This window comes from Panthera onca, chromosome C2 (assembly GCF_046562875.1).
Source record: "Panthera onca isolate mPanOnc1 chromosome C2, mPanOnc1 haplotype 2, whole genome shotgun sequence".
NCBI classification, from domain to species: domain Eukaryota; kingdom Metazoa; phylum Chordata; class Mammalia; order Carnivora; family Felidae; genus Panthera; species Panthera onca.
Genome location: NC_138347.1, coordinates 4,546,325 through 4,562,970, shown reverse-complemented (window position 1 = coordinate 4,562,970; position 16,646 = coordinate 4,546,325). Strand labels below are relative to the sequence as shown.

The window sequence follows — 16,646 nt, the reverse complement described above, 5'->3', positions numbered from 1 at the left end:
AGTCAGACGCCCAACTGACTGAGCCACCCAGGTTCCCCGAAAAGCCACTTCTAATTCTGCTCTTAACTAGTTGTCAGTGTCTTCGAGATCCCTCCTCTGTCGCTGAGGGGACATTGTAAATGCGGTCTACGTCTGCATTTTTGGCTCTTTCCAGTTCCAAAATCAACCCTGCCTTCCAGGGTGCTGTGTCCTCCGGGATCAGCTGCGTTTCCTGCTTTCTAATCCCATGCCCCCTCAGTGAAGGTGCAATGCCACTCCCTTTGGGGGGACATGGGGACAGAAGCTCAGTGGAGGTGACACGGCGGTGTGCCCACACAGTCTCCCCGTGGGGTTCAGCATCTTTCTGCATTGGCATCACTGAGCCAGGGGAACCGGTGGGTGTGCCAAGCGTCTATCACCTGTCACCGCCCTGGGGGCATCTGAGAAATCATTATCACTGATTATGAGAGACACCAGCCCTCTTTGGGTGCCTTCTGGGCTTTGCTTTTTGTGGACCGGACTTTCATCTCCTATAGAACAATGAGGCGAGTTGACATGGCTGAAATGCCCTCAGCACACGCCCGGGAGCACCCTTCCTCTCTTCCTGGAGCACACGGCAGGATCGCATTTCTGGAATCACCTTCCTCATTTAAAGGGGTGAATGTAGCCATGGTTCCCAAATCAGGAAGTACTTCAGGAAGACAGGTTCCTGGACCCTGCTCCAGGAAATCAAAAATCTGGGTTCAGGGTGGAGCCTAAGAACCTATATTTGCTTTAGTTAATGTACGGATAAGAACTAAGGTAGACTTCCCTCAGCAAGAGAATGATTTCTGGACTGAAATTCCCAGCAGGAGGCCGGCCGTGTGGGAACCACACCGCCCGTCAGGACATCGGGTCTTACTGAGAACAACAAGCGGGTTTTTTGGGAGACCCATAAGCAGGATACTGACCAGCAGGCTGGCTGTTTGTGCTGGCTGGGCGTCAGCTTCTGGGTGCTCACGAGGGCTTTCCTGTTCAGTCTTTGGGGAATGAATTTCAGGAAAAGTGCCCAGGACCTAGATGTAACACAGTGTCGGGTATTTGACAGGTATTTTTTGAATACCTATCTGTGTTGTCAGACTCTGCGAATTTGTCAAGGAGTGAACCTGGTTGGGGAGCATGGTGGGGAAGAGGCAGGGTTTGGACAGAGCTCTGTCTTCTGAGACGATGTATCTGTCCTTCCACACCCCCACTCCAAATAACGAATACGATCTTTGTTCACGTAATGGTATTTTGTGCTTCTAGGGAATGGGTAGAAGGTTAAGAAAACCTTAAAAAATTTTTTCTTAGTGTTTATTTATTTTTGAGGGAGAGAGAGAGACAGAGTGAGGGAGGGGCAGAGAGAGAAACACACACACAATCCGAAGCAGGCTCCAGGCTCTGAGCCATCAGCACAGAGCCCTATGCGGGGCCCAAACTCATGAACTGCGAGATCATGACCTGAGCCGAAGTCGGACGTTCAACCGACTGAGCCCCCCAGGAGCCCCCAGAAAACCTTTTTAAAATGCTACACAACCGTCCCCAGGCCCTGTGAGAAAACAGCATCTCCACGTCACTTTGGTCACAAGAACCACATTCTCCTTGGAGAATCCTATGAAAACCAACGCCTCCCTTCTAGAAAACGCACCCACACACATCTACACGAGCAGCACCTGCATTTTGCAAGGGCCTGTGAGTGGCGGGGCCACAGGTTTGGAAGACCGGCCCATGGCACTCCCGGCAAAGCATGGGGCCCTGCTCCCAGCCCACCCGGCCCCCCGGGGAGCTGGCCGCCGTGCAGACAGCAAGTCGGGTCATGCTGCTGACCCCAGGGGAGGAGGAGGCCACGGGAGAACATCCTTATGGGAGCCCTCCTCCCCATCTCCCAAGGACGGCCCGGCTGGGAAACTCCAGCGTCAGGCCTGGGGTGAGAGGGCGGGAGGGATAGGCGGGTCAAGTCTGTACTGTGCTTGCCCTGCTGCGCCAGTCACCTTGTCCGTGTCCCTGAGCCCCAGCCAGGCGGGGCAGAGGGGACAGCAACAGGAGAACAGAACAGCTCAGGTTGGGACCCAGCCCGCACTGCCCCATCCAGCCCTTGTTTCCTCCTGACCTTCACCAGGTCTCTCTCCCAGGTGGAGTCCCGGCTCCTGGCTCTAGAACAATCCAAAATCCCTTTTCCTCTAACCCTTACCATCACTGTACTAATCTGCTGTCGTTCTGTCTCCACATTCCCGGGGGGCACAATGTGGCCGTTGGGCACACGGGACACTGGCCACCTCCGTCCGTCAACATGGCACTCCTGTCATCATGCTCAGTGCGTTCAGGACACACGTAGTTCCTTCTCAGCTCTAGGTTGAGAGGACCACATGGCCAGGGCCCTCCTACAGCCTGGGGTGATGGCAAGACCCGGAAGCAGTGTCCTTCTCCGAGAGCAGAGGGCTGCTTCGGTGACTCTAGTTCCAGTTGTGTGGGGAACAGCAGGGTCCGCGCACGAGGGAGCAAGTCTGTGTGCTTGTTAAAGGGACAGGGACACCAACGTTAAGGCAAGGCAAGTACCCGGTAGGATGTATGTGGATCCCCGTTCAAGAATATTCTCTCTGGGTGGGCTGTATACACAGGATGTCTGCAAGCCAGGAGACAGGGCACACCTGCTTTTATTTTATTTTTTAAATGTTTATTTATTTATTTATTCTGAGAAAGAGAGAGAGGGAGAGAAGGAATCCCAAGCAGACTCCGCACTGTCAGTGCAGAGCCTGGTGCGGGGCTCGATCCCACGAACCGTGAGATCGTGACCTGAGCCAAAACCAAGAGTCAGATGCTTAACTGACTGAGCTACCCAGACCCCTGCCGCACACATCTCCTTTTAAACAGTATGTTAACGTTTTCAAATACTATGCCCGGTGCGTTTTTAGGGAAATTACCTCTAACTTTGAAGTAATGGGTATTCTTATTAAATTGGAAGAAAAAAAAAAGACCTAAAATAAATACTGTAGTGCCCCAAATCCAGAGACACAGAGAAGATACTGTATTTTTGGCACTTTTTCACATTCACGGTTGGACCCCTCGCTTTAAATTTAGAGATTGGGAAAAAAACGTATTGAGTACATTATGTGAACACTTATGGAAGTAACGTACCGCTTGAATATATACAATCTATGTTTACCAACTTTGCAGATACCCTCTGCATGCATAGAAAAGTCTGGAGGAAGATATGCCAAAAAGAGTCTCAAGACTCTTTAGAGTGAAAACGTGGACTGTTGTCCTTTTCTTTCACTTTATTTTTCTCCGGCAGAAATTAAACAAGGAAAGGTAAAAAACCCCATGGTCCTTTCTTGTGTTAAAAGATAGACTCGATAGGAAGGAAGGTTGGTGAAGGTGGACCGGGGCCTGCAGCCACACGTGTCCAGAAAGCCCTACGGTCCCTCGCGGCTTTCGCATGGGGCGCGGGGTGGGGACAGAGTTGGGTGTCTCTGAAGTCAGGAGATTTCTCCCCCACCCGGGGGGTGCAGATGCCCACTCAGTCGGTCAACTAACAGTGGAGCCGCTGCGTTTACCACATCCCACCTGGGGGCTGGGAGCATGGCGGAGAAGAGACAGACACCGTCTCCTGGGGGAAGGGGACTGGGGGATAAGCTGAGGGCCAGGAGAAAGAAAGAACAGAGAGCTGGGCAGCGGGGAGGTCTCAGGGGCGGGGCAGGCGAGGAGGGAGGGGAAGCTGTGGATGGAGCATGTGCTCCCTGGAGAGCTCCGTGGGCCCCCATCCCCAGCCGGGGCACCTGCTTCTCTGTGCTCCCCTAGAAGTTCTGCCTGTCCAGCTCTGGACCTTCCCCGTGCGTGTCTGCACCCGGATTCCCGCCAGCAGGGCCTCCCAGGGCCTCACCACCCGCCCGGCTGTCACAGCCGTGCGTCCTCAGTCAGAGAGGCACGGATCACACCTCTGGTCAAACTGGACAAGCGAGAGGGGGACTTGGGATTTAAATCTGAACTGGGCACAGCACGGCGGGTTCTGTGGACGATGGCAGACAGAGAAGGGCACGTGGTAGGGACGGCCACATGGCACCCGGCAGAGGGAGGGGCGCGGGGCTGTCTCAGGGCCAGCTGGGCTCCTGAGGTGCTGCCCCTGTGAAGTAGGGGTGCTGGGGAGACATCTCTATGGCCTGCCAGCGCTGACCTCGTCGCCCCCTGGCGGAAAAACTCAGTGTCTCAGGCTCATATGGAAGGACAGTGGTCACGTGGCCAGAGCAGGTGTGTGTGTATGTGTGTGTGTGTGTGTGTCAGGGTGTGTAAATGCAGAAGCTGGGTAAATGCTCCATAGATGGCTATTGCTTTGCTCACCAGCCCCCTTCGACCCAAGGGAGCTTTCTTTCCATATTGTGTGCTAAGAATGTCAGTGAGGGAACCGGCCCTGGGCAGGGGCTCCCTCACCTTCTGAAATTGTTATGCCCACCCAGCATCCTCTCCCTTGTGCATATTTGTTATTTTAAGACGAACACAGATCAGGGGCGCCTGGGTGGCTCAGTCGGTTAAGCTTCGATTTCGGCTCAGGTCACGATCTCACGGCTTGTGAGTTCAAGTCCCGCGTCGGGCTCTGTGCAGACAGCTCGGAGCCTGGAGCCTGCTTCCGATTCTGTGTCTCACCCTCTCTCTGCCCCTCCCCAACTTGTGCTCTGTCTCTCTGTCTCTAAAAAATAAATAAACATTAAAAAAAAGACACATGCAGGTTAAACCAGCTGTATCTCTAGGGGAATTTCAGACGCTGCCAATGCAAAGTTGGTGACTCCCTTCCCCACTCCAGGTGGGACTTGCCAGGGTGGAGTCTTGGGATCGAAGGGCCACTGCTCACGGTCGAGTAGTGGGTCCATTTGACAAGTACCTGCAAGATGCTAACCGTTATGTTCCTGTTTGTTGCAGCCCCAGCCCCTAAAAGGCAGAAATGTGACCACTGGACCCCATGCCCCTCGGACACCTACGCCTACCGCTTGCTCAGCGGGGGCGGCAGGGACAAGTATGCCAAAATCTGCTTTGAAGACGAGCTGTGAGTACCTGTGATGAGGACACCCACGTGATGCCTTCCCTTCCCCGGGGCCAGCCCCGTGGCATGCGTGCCCTCAGAGGGAAAGGCAAAGGCTGAGAATCCAAGCGGGAATGGGGGCGACAGCTGCTGTGTCCTGTGGGGGGGGGGTGTCCCCGCCTTGAGCTCTCATTTGCCTGCGGGTGGGACAGCGCCGAGCTTCCATGTTGTGCCCTGCTTCGAACGCATGGCACAGCCCTCCAAAGTCATAGACATGCCAGAATTCAGCAGATGCCGTCTTGCTTTCCTTCTTTAAAAAAAATTCTTTTTACTGTTTATTTATTTTTGAGAGAGAGAGGCAGAACGTGAGCGGGGAAGGGGCAGAGAGAGAGGGAGACACAGAATCCGAAGCAGGCTCCAGGCTCCGAGCCGTCAGCACAGAGCCCGACGCGGGGCTCGAACCCACGAACTTTGAGATCGTGACCTGAGCTGAAGTCAACCGACTGAGCCACCCAGGCGCCCCTTGCTTCCCTTTTCTTTTTATGGTCCTCACCCTCGTGGATTAAAGCAGATGTCGTTTCTCCTGGCAGCCCACACCTCCTTCCTGACAGCCTGACCCACGATAGCTTAAATAAATCTCGGCGCTTAGAACTGCCCTGGCCTAGTGTTTGCCTCTGCCCGGGGGGCCCTAACAAAGCACCGCGGACCGGATGCTTAAACAACAGCCATTTATTCATTCTTTCACAGTCCTGGAGGCTGGTCGCCCAAGGTCAAGGTGTGGGCAGGGCTGGTTCCCTCTGTGAGGGGGAGTCTGTCCCAACCTCTCTCCTGGGCTTGCAAAGAGCTGTCTTCTGTGTGTGTGTGTGTGTGTGTGTGTGTGTGTGTGTGTGTGTGTCCTAATTCCCCCCTTTAAAAAGGACACCAGTCATATGAAGTAGGACCACCCTAATGGCCTCATTTTAACTTAGTCACCTCTTGGAAGGCCCTTCCTCCAAAGAAGGTCACGTTCTGGGGTACCGCGAGCTAGGACATCAGCACGTGGATTTTGAGAGGCCACAGTGCAATCCGTAACACCTAGCTTAAGGATGCTTAGGCCATGAATAGTTACTACAAAGGAGAGAGAGCGTGGGCTTTCCCCAACACGGAGGAGGAAGTCTTTCCCAATCATCCACCCTTTTCCCAAAACTGGGCTCGCCTTCCTTTCTCGTTGCTGGCTGGTTCATTGCGAGAGATGCACGTCCCTCTCTCCAACTTTTAATTCGTCGTCTCTGCACTTAGCTCATCCTCCCAAGGAGCGTAGCACGCCAGGGCACGAGCCAAAGACTCGGCACCCCCCGCCCTTGCCTGGTCTCAGCACATTCCCCATTCCGTACGGGGACTGGATGGAAAGCACATTGCCCTTTGGGGGTCCCTCACTCACCCAAGGCCCGCTTTACTCAGCCCCGGGGGGCTTATCGGTAAACATTCCTTCACACAAACCCCCCGGGTGGGGCACTCGGTGGCAGAATAGGACAGTAAACATGGCTCTTGTGCTCAAGGAGCTGATGTCACAGTCCAGGGTTCTCCACCTCAACACCACTGACCCTGTGGACCAATGACCTTGTCTGTGTCGTGGGTTCAGTAGCATCCCAGACGTCCAGCTGCTGGATACCATAGGCTACCCCGTCCGGCTGTGACAGCCATACGTGTCTCTACACACGGCCGCATGTCTCCTGGGGGCCAAGCCCCTCCTTCCCCACCAAGAACTGTTATACTTGGGAGAGAACAGATTTTTCAGTCTTCCGTGGTGAAGGCGATATGGTGATTTTGTGGGTGGTTGTGGAATATTCCAGAAGCAAATGTACCATTGAATGGGATTGCCAGAGAGGTCCATGGAGGAGACAAGGTGGGGATTCGGCTTGAAAACCGAGCAGGAGCCTGTGGTAGAGAAGAGGGGAGGGGCACCTGGGGGGCTCGGTCCATTGAGCGTCCAGCTCTTGATTTCAGCTCAGGTCATGATCTCACGGCTCGTGAGTTCGAGCCCCACGTCAGGCTCTGCGCTGACAGTGTGGAGCCTGCTTGGGATTCTCTGTCTCCCTCTCTCTCCGCCCCTTCCCTGCACTCTCTTTCTCTCAAAACTAAAGGAATAAGCTTAAAAAAAAAAAAAAAGGAAGAGGGGGACCTGGGAGGGGTAGGGACAGTGGGATAGGGATGCTCACCCAGAATCACGTCACCATAAGGGAATTGTTCCAAATTAGACCCAGAGCGCCGGGTTCCCACTGGTCCACACTGCCTGAAGCCTTCCCCTGACCATGGTGCCAAAGCAACAGCATCATGCCAACCTAGGACACACTAATGCACGTATGTGTTAACTTCAGGCGACTTCCTGTGAGGTGTCCCGTCTGTCATCCCCATGGCACAGTCAAGGGGACCGACTCACAGATTCAGCAGCCTGCCCCTCGTCACTCAGAGCTCGTGGCAGAGCCAGGATTCTGCCCTGGAGTCCAGGGGTGTGCTGGGTAGACTGGCTTGAGTCCAGTACTCTAACGGAACAACTCACGATATGAATAGGCGGGACCCAAATGTAGCTCGCCTGCTTTCAAACAGTATTCCAGATGGTTTTCAGAACACGGCGTGGTGCAAAGCAGGATAGACTCAGATAAAAGCAGGTTAAAAGGGACAGGGGAGTAAACCCATGCAGAGGCCTACGGAGCGTCACTTGCCAGGCATAGCGTTGTGGTTTTTTTGTAGTCGACTCACGGAGCAATGAGTGCTGGGTTGTGGTGATCATCATATGAAGAAAAAATACAATTTATGTAGGAAGACAAGGCGGTCCTCTGCCGCTCGTTTCCTTAGTGCCACCAGCCCTTACTGGGCACCGCAGCCGTGCCGGCCCCAGGGACAGCAGTTTCCATCTCTCGGCAGCCTCTTTCCTTACTTCCCATCTCTAATGGCAGCCTCGGGCTGGCCCTTGTTGGCTTTCCCAGGTTAGGCATCATCTGTGGGCCGGCCACTCAGTAGGTGAGCGGTCCCCCCACACCGCCCACTGCTGTCTTCCTCCACACCGTAGTCCTGACCCACGCCTTTTAGTGTGATCAAACCCCAGCATTTGCATCAGTAAGACCGTCAAGAGAAAATCCAAAGGACTTTTCCTTGATATGAGTGTGTTACTGAGTGGGAAACGGTTGGAGAACAGGAGACCTCCCAACCGACCGTGGTCGGAAAGCCCAGGCCTCCGTAGTCGCAGCGGCGTTTACGAGGCAGGCGTGAGTTAGTGCATTGTGGTCCAGGGTCACTTGTCACTGGAGACGGCCATGCCTTCCGGAGGCATGACCTTACTTGTTCGCAGCTGAAAAGTCACCCGGATGTGGGGAAAGGTCACATTTTAAGGTCAGAGTCAGTGTCTCCGTGTCAAGTTTTGGTTACGTGACTGTGATGGTTGGTCTAGGGATATATTCAAATGGTGGCCTCCAGTTTTGTTTGCTTTTTTTTTTTAATATTTATTTATTTTTGAGAGAGAGAGAGCATAAGTAGAGGAGGGGCAGAGAGAGAGGGAGACAGAGGATCTGAAGCGGGCTCTGTGCTGATGGCAGAGAGCCTGACGCGGGGCTTGAACTCACGAACGGTGAGATCACGACCTGAGCCGAAGTCAGATGCTCAACCGACTGAGCCACCCAGGACTCCCTGTTTGTTTTTTTTAAACACGGCTAAGTGAAGGTTCTTCGTGGCTGAATCACATCATGTACAACCATTGTGTCTCCTTGTCTTTTTGTTGGTCGTCAGCTTGCTTGGTTTTCTGTTACTTACATCAGTTTAATCCCAAAATGTTCTTCTAGTTAAAAAACAAATCTAATGTCCCATCAGATATCCACCAAGTTCCTCTTCTGGAGCCTTCCGACCCACTCGGGTCAGCCAGGTTGTTCTCGGGTCACCGTGCAGCTGCCGTCTGGCACCCCTATCCACCGTCATCCTGGGACGGCCTTGTCTCCCTCTCTGGAATTTTAACTCCTTTTTCCAAGATATGGCGCCTTCCACTTTCCTGGTCCCCTCCTGTGTTTTGCTGAAGGCGGGCCGGGCGATCAGACACCACGTGGATAGCAAACCCAACCAGATATGGAGGGTGACCAGCTATCAAAGGGAGGGGGATCCGGATAAACTGACTTAGCAGAGTTCTTCTAAAATTGGACAATGCAGACATGAGCACAACGTTCGAAGTCAGGCCTAGTTAAAAAAGGAGCTCAGGGGAGAGTTTGGTGAAGGAGAAAATCCGTGTGAGCAGAGGGGCACCAGGCAAACCCACTCCTGGGAGAGTCAGGACCGATGGCCGGCTTGGGTTCTAGATGCCCCGGTGGCCTCGCTGAACCCTCCTGAGACTGCATGGCTCCGTCCCCCTGTCTTTGGCTTAGGGTCAGACTCGTATTGCAGCTGATGGCTCTCCCCCCTTAACTCAGCCCCTTCCCCCTCTCCTCTTGTAGGCAGTTCCCCTGATACAAATTCTTGTGCATTTTATCCTGTTCGGATAGCTGCTTCTCAGAGGATTCAGATTAGCACAGTGAGAATGACCGTTCCCCCATAGTCTGTCCAGCCCAGCATGTTGACAGAGACTTTGATCTCTGCCACTCTGAGAGATAGAAATTGAAGTCTCAGATGAGATTTTTACTTTCATTGCTTTTGCCGTGAGTGAATTGAGGATCTTTTAAGCTAAGAGCCTTTGTGTTGATTTTCTGTAAACTGTCTGTTCGTATCTCTTGCCCATTTTCACCTCTGTCACTGGCCTTTTTATTGGTTTACAAGATTCTTTACCTATTAAAGTAGTCTTTTTTGTGTGTTTGTAAAAAATCTTCTCCATATTTTATCTGTTCACTTATTAAAATGCTATTTTTAAAATATATGACCTTTAACAAAGCCAAAAACACTCTATGGGGTGCCTGGGTGGCTCAGTCGGTTGAACATCCAACTTCGGCTCAGGTCATAACCTCGTGGTTCGTGGATTTGAGCCCCGTATCGGGTTCTGTGTTAATAGCTCAGACTCTAGAGCCTGCTTCGGATTCTGTGTCTCCCGCTCTCTCTCTGCCCCACCCGTGCTTGTGCTCTGTCTCTCTCTCTCTCTCTCAAAAATAAATAAACGTTAAAAAAAAAACGAAAGCAAAAAACCTGTGTAGTGAAAGCAAAATTTTAAAATTTTAAAAAGCAACAAAACCAGAAAACATCCCAAGTATGATGGTATGACGAATAACTAGTAGGTCTCACATAATAGCAGGTGGTCCGAAAGCTGCCAGTTAAGGGAAAACAACTCTTAGATTGGATCATGGCACATAAACCTCCAATTTTTATGCTATACATAAAAACATACACATACCCGAGAATTGAGGTCACTGGGCAAACCACCGGCCTGAAAACGGGAGAGACGGGCAGATCCCCAGAATCCCACGTCAGCTTGGAGCCAGCATCAGGCAGGAATCCTTCAGGGGCAATTGGTCAGTTGCTGCTGACGGGGGTTTTGGACCTTTTGAGAGATTAAAACTCCTGCAGGCCAAACCTTGGAGGAATCCCTACACTTTCCTGAGTTTTTCTGCCAGGAACCCCACCAGGCCCTCAGAGTAAAGATCAAAGAAAAAGTCCCCTCCTGCTTTTGTCAGGGGGAAGGGAAAACAGCCGGTCTGAAATATGCCCCCAGGGCTCTGTTCTCCTTCACGATGGCCTGCCTTCAAGAGAAACTTTTTGCCAGAGTCTAACCAATGTGGGTTTTCCCTGATACTAACTGACTTGTGGGAGGAAAATACCCAACACCAGAGGGCCCCCCTCTAAACCAGCCCCCTCTAACCTTCCTGTCTCACCTAAGGGGTCAAAGAAACAATATGGCCTCTTGTGAAGCCCACCGCCCAAGTAGCACAGGCTCCCCAAAAGATTGAGACTCAGTCTTGGGACTGTACAACATTTCCCCTTCCCCCACATCTTAACGTCACACAAAAGAAGCTCCTTTGACATAACAGGGGTTTGCAGTTGGTTGAGCATCTGACTCTTGATTTTTGCTCAGGTCACGATCTCATGGTTCGTGGGATTGAGCCCCGTGACCTCCTGCTGTTAGCATTGAGCCTGCTTGGAATTCTCTCTTCTCCCACTCTCTCTCCCCCTCCTGTTCTCTCTCTCTCTCTGTCCCTCCAAATGAATAAATATTCAAAAAAAACCAAAACAAAACAGAGGGTTACAGCGTAAAAGAACCACAAGGCTAAACCCAATTTTAAAAAGAGAGTCTCTAGGCATATCTTAGACATAGGAGAGAAATTTTAGCCTTTGGCACCTACAGCCCACAGCAAATAACAAACACAGCTCACTCCTAGTCAGGTGAACGTAAACACTCATGCTAAAGTTCTATTTACCTCTGTTCCTTTTTTTAAAAAAAATTATTCACTTATTTTTTTCATTTCCATGCAAGTTAGTTACCATATAGTGCAATAATGATTTCAGGAGTAGATTCCAATGATTCATCCCCTATGTATATGCCCAGTGCTCATCCCAACAAGTGTCTACGTTAATGCCCATCACCCATAACCCCTCCAGCAACCCTCAGTTTGTTCCCTGTATTTAACAGGCTCTTATGTTTTGTCCCCCTCCTTGTTTTCGTATTATTTTTCCTTCCCTTCCCTTATGTTCATCTGTTTTGCATCTTAAATTCCACATATGAGAGAAGTCATATGATTTTTGTCTTTCTCTGAGTGACTAATTTCACTTAGCGTAATAACCTCCAGTTCCATCCACGTAGTTGCAAATGGCAAGGTTTCATTCTTTTTGATTGCTGAGTAATACACCATTGTATCTATATACCACATCTTCTTTAGCCATTCATCCATCGATGGACATTTGGGCTCTTTCCATCCTTTGGCTATTGTCGATAGTGCTGCTATAAACACGGGGGGTGCATGTATCCCTTCAAAACAGCTCACCTGGGGGCACCTGGGTGGCTCAGTCGGTTGAGTGTCCGACTTTGGCTCAGGTCACAATGTCACGGTTGGTGGGTTCAAGCCCTGCATCAGGCTCTGTGCTGACAGCTCAGAGCCTGGAGCCTGCTTCAGATTCTTTCTCCCTCTCTCTCTGCCCCTCCATGGCTTGCATTCTCTCTCTCTCTCTCAAAAATAAATAAACATTAAAAAAATTAAAAAAACAGCACACCTGTATCCCTTGGATGAATGCCTAGTAGTGCAATTGCTGGGTCGTAGGGTAGTTCTGTTTTTAGTTTTTTAAGAAACCTCCATACTGTTTTCCAGAGTGGCTGCACCAGCTTGCATTCCCACCAGCAGTGCAAAAGAGATCCTCTTTCTCCACATCCTCGCCAACATCTGTTGTTGCCCGAGTTGTTAATGTTAGCCACTCTGACAGGTGTGAGGTGGTATCTCATTGTGGTTTTGATTTCTATTTCCCTGATGATGAGTGATACTGTGCATTTTTTCATGTGTCAGTTGGCCATCCGGATGTCTTCTTTGGAGAAGCGTGTATTCATGTCTTTTCCCGATTTCTTCACTGGATTATTTGGTTTTTGGGTGTTGAGTTTGATAAGTCCTTTACATTTTGGAAACTAACCCTTTATCTGATATGTCCTTTGCAAATATCTTCTCCCATTCTGTCGGTTGCCTTTTAGTTTTGCGGATTGTTTCCTTTGCTGTACAGAAGCTTTTTATTTTGACAAGGTCCCGGTAGTTCATTTTTTGCTTTTGTTTCCCTTTCCTCCAGAGATGTGTTGAGGAAGAAGTTGCTGTGGCCAAGATCAAAGAGGTTTTTGCCTGTTTTCTCCTTGAGGATTCTGATGGCTTCCTGTCTTACATTTAGGTCTTTCATCCATTTTGAGTTAATTTTTGTGTATGGTGTAAGAAAGTGGTCCAGGTTCATTGTTCTGCATGTCGCTGTCCAGTTTTCCCAGCACCACTTGCTGAAGAGACTGTCTTTATTCCATTGGATATTCGTTCCTGCTTTGTCAAAGATTAGCTGGCCATATGCTTGTGGGTCCATTTCTGGGTTCTCTATTCAGTTCCATTGATCTGAGTGTCTGTTCTTGTGCCAGTACCATCCTGTCTTGATTACAGCTTTGTAATCCATCTTGAAGTCTGGAATTGTGATGCCTCCATCTTGAAGTCCGGAATTGTGATGCCTCCAGCTTTGGTTTTCTTTTTCAAGATTGCTTTGGCTATTCGGGGTCTTTTCTGATTCCATACAAACTTCAGGATTGTTTGTTCTAGCTCTGTGAAGAATGCTGGTGTTATTTTGATAGGGATTGCACTGAACATGTAGATTGCTTTGGGTAGTATTGACATTTTAACAATATTTGTTCTTCCAATCCAGGTGCATGGAATATTTTTCCATTTTTTGTGTGTGTCTTCTTCAATTTCTTTCATGAGCTTTCTATAGTTTTCAGTGTATAGATTTTTCACCTCTTTGGTTCAATTTATTCCTAGGTATTTTATGCTTTTTGGTGCAATTGTAAATGGGATCGATTCCTTGATTTCTCCTTATGTTGCTTCATTATTGGTGTATAGAAATGCAACCGATTTCTGTGCATTGATTTTTATAGTCTGCAACTTTGCTGAATTCATGGATCAGTTCTAGCAATTTTTTGGTGGAATCTTTTTAGGTTTTCCATATAGACTATCATGTCATCTGTAAAGAGTGAAAGTTTGGCTTCCTGATTGCCATTTTGGATGCCTTTTATTCCATTGTGTTGTCTGATTGCAGAGGCTAGGACTTCAAAACTATGTTGACTAACAGTGGCAAGAGTGGACAGCCCTGTTGTGTTCCTGAACTCAGGGGGAAAGCTCTCAGTTTTTCCCCATTGAGGATGATATTAGCGGTGGGTCTTTCACATATGGCTTTTAAGATCTTGAGGTATGATCCTTCTATCCCTACTTTCTGAGGGTTTTTCTCAAGAAAGGATGCTGTATTTTGTCAAGTGCTTTCTCTGCATCTATTGAGAGACTCATGTGGTTCTTGTCCTTTCTTTTATTGATGTGATGTATTACATTGATTATTTTGTGGATATCGAACCAGCCCTGCATCCTGGGTATATATCCTCTTGATCATGAGGAATAATTCTTTTAATGTGTTGTTCGCTCTGGTTGGCTAGTATCTTATTGAGGACTTTTGCATCCAGGTTCATCAGGGTACCTCTGTTCCTTTTAACTGGCATACTATGTCTAGTTTTCAAAAACAAGTAACAAGGCACACTAAAGGTAAACAGCACAGTTTGAAGAGATGGGGCAAGCATCAGAACTTGACTCAAGCATAGCAGAGATTTTGCAATTAGCAGACCAGGAATTTGAAACAACTATGATTAATATGCTCAAGGTTCCAGTTGAAAAAGTGGACAAAATACAAGTACAGATGAGCAATGTCAGCAGAGAGATGAAAACCCTAAGAAAGAATCAAAGGAAATTAATTACTGTAACAGAAATGAGAAACACCTTTGTTGGGTTCATCAGTAGACCAGATACAAGAAAGGAAAGAGTTGGGGAGCTGGAGGATATGTCAATAGAAATTCCCAAACTGAAAGAGGAAGAGAAGGGAAAAAAAAAAAGACTGAAGGAAAAAAACGCAACAGAATATCCGAGAACTGTGGGACAAGTAAAAAGGTATAATGTGTAATAGGAGTACCAGAAGAAGGGAAAGAGAAAGGAACAGAAATATTTGAAGCAGTGTTGCTGGAAGTTTTCCAAAATTATCGACAGGCCCCAAACCACAGATCCAGGGAGCTTAATGAAACCAAGTAAGATAAATACTAAAATATCTACACCTAAGTATGTCAAACTACAGAGGATCAAAGACAAGGAGAAAAATCGTATGAGAAGCCAGAGGCAAATAAAACAAAGTAAAAAAAAGCAAAAGCACCTTACCTATAAAGCAACAAGGCGAAGAATTATATTGGGCTTTTTTTCAGAAACCAGGCAAACAAGAAGAAAATGGGGTGAAACATTTTAAGTATTAAAGCAAAGTGTTGTCCTGTGTTACATTCCCATCAGTGTATGAGAGTTGATCCACAATCATGCTGGACTAACACTCATTGCTCAGTCCTTCCAATCTAGGGCATCCTAACAGGTGTGCAGTGGTACCTAAGTTTCTAATCTGCATTTTCCTAATAACTACTGACGTAGCACCTCTTTCTGTGTATGTATTTGCTATATGTATGTCTTATTTGATGAAGTATCTATTTAAGTCAGTTGGCCATTTTTTAACTGGGTTGTTTTCTTTTTAAAAGAAATATTTATTTAAGAGGTGCCTACGTGGCTCAGTCGGTTGAGCTCCTGACTTCGGCTCGGGTCACGATCTCACAGTTCATGGGTTTGAGCCCCGCATCAGGCTCTGTGCTGACAGCTCAGAGCCTGGAGCCCGCTTCCAATTCTGTGTGTCCCTCTCTGCTTCTCTCCTGCTCACGCTCTGATCCTCTCCTTCTGTCTCTCAAAAATAAATATTAAAAAAAATTTTTTTAAATGTTTATTTTCGAGAGAGAGAGTGAGAGAGCGTACACATGGGGGAGGGGCAGAAAGACAAGGGGGCAGAGGATCTGAAGCGGGCTCTGTGCTGCCAGCAGCAGAAAGCCTGACGCGCAGCTTGAACTCATGAACCATGAGCCTGAGCTGAAGTTGGATGCTTAACTGACTGAGCCACCCAGGTGCCCCTGGGTTGTTTTCTTATTATTGACTTTCAGATTTCTTTATGTATTCTGTATCCAAGTCCTTCATCAAGTACATGATTTGCAAATATTTTCTCCCAGTTTGTGGCTTGTCTTTTTTCTTCTCTTAACTGTGTTTATCAAAGAGCAGAAATTCTTAATTTTATTGAAGTCCAATTTACCAGTTTTTAATTTTAGGATCATATTTTTTGTGTCCTATCTAAGATCCTGTCTGCCCAACCCAAAGTCACAGAAATTTTCTTGTATTTTTCTTCTAGAAATTTGATAATTTTAGATTTTTCAATACATATACTGTGAGATACCCATTTGGGGTTAATTTTTGCATATGATGTGAAGTCTGGATTGAAATCACTTTTAAATGTGGATATCCAATTGTTCTAGCACATTTATTCAAAATACTGTCTTTGTCTACTGAATTTGTACCATTGGCCAAAATCAAGGGACCATATCTAATTCTGGACTCTCCATTCCCTTCCACTTGTCTGTCTTTCATTATATAAACTGCCCTGATAAATGTAGCTTTACAGTAATTCTTGAAGTTCAGTAACATAATTTCTTCAGTTTTGTTTTTCTTTTTCAAAATTATGTTGACTATTTTAGATCCTTTCCATATACATATGAATTTTAGAATCAGCTTACACATTTCTACACAAAACTATTGGCTTTTGACTGGGATTGCATTGGGTCTCTAGATCAGTTTGGGGAGAATTGGCATTTTAGCAATATTGAATCTTTTACTCAAGAAACATAGTTAGCTCTCCATTTATTAAAATTTTCTTCAACTTGTCTCAGTAATGTTTTTACTGTATTCAGTATACGCATCTTACAGCTCTTTTACTATATTTACCTGTAAGTATTTCATTTTTGATGCTATAGTATACTTAAAATTTTTTTTAATTTCCAGCTGTTTATTACTAGCATATAGAGATACGATTGATTTTTGGATAATGAGCTTATATCCCACAACCTTGCTAAACTCACTTA

At 48.0% G+C, this 16,646-nt stretch overlaps 1 protein-coding gene across 2 annotated transcripts in view; it reads left to right on the top strand.

The window, feature by feature from the left end:
- Positions 1–16,646, top strand: part of FAM3B (FAM3 metabolism regulating signaling molecule B) — a 41,380-nt gene that overhangs the window by 11,019 nt on the left and 13,715 nt on the right. For both annotated transcript variants that reach the window (XM_060640503.3, XM_060640502.3), the window contains one exon: positions 4,909–5,032. In XM_060640503.3, coding sequence (XP_060496486.2) covers positions 4,909–5,032 — 124 coding nt within the window. The remainder of the gene's footprint in view (positions 1–4,908; positions 5,033–16,646) is intronic.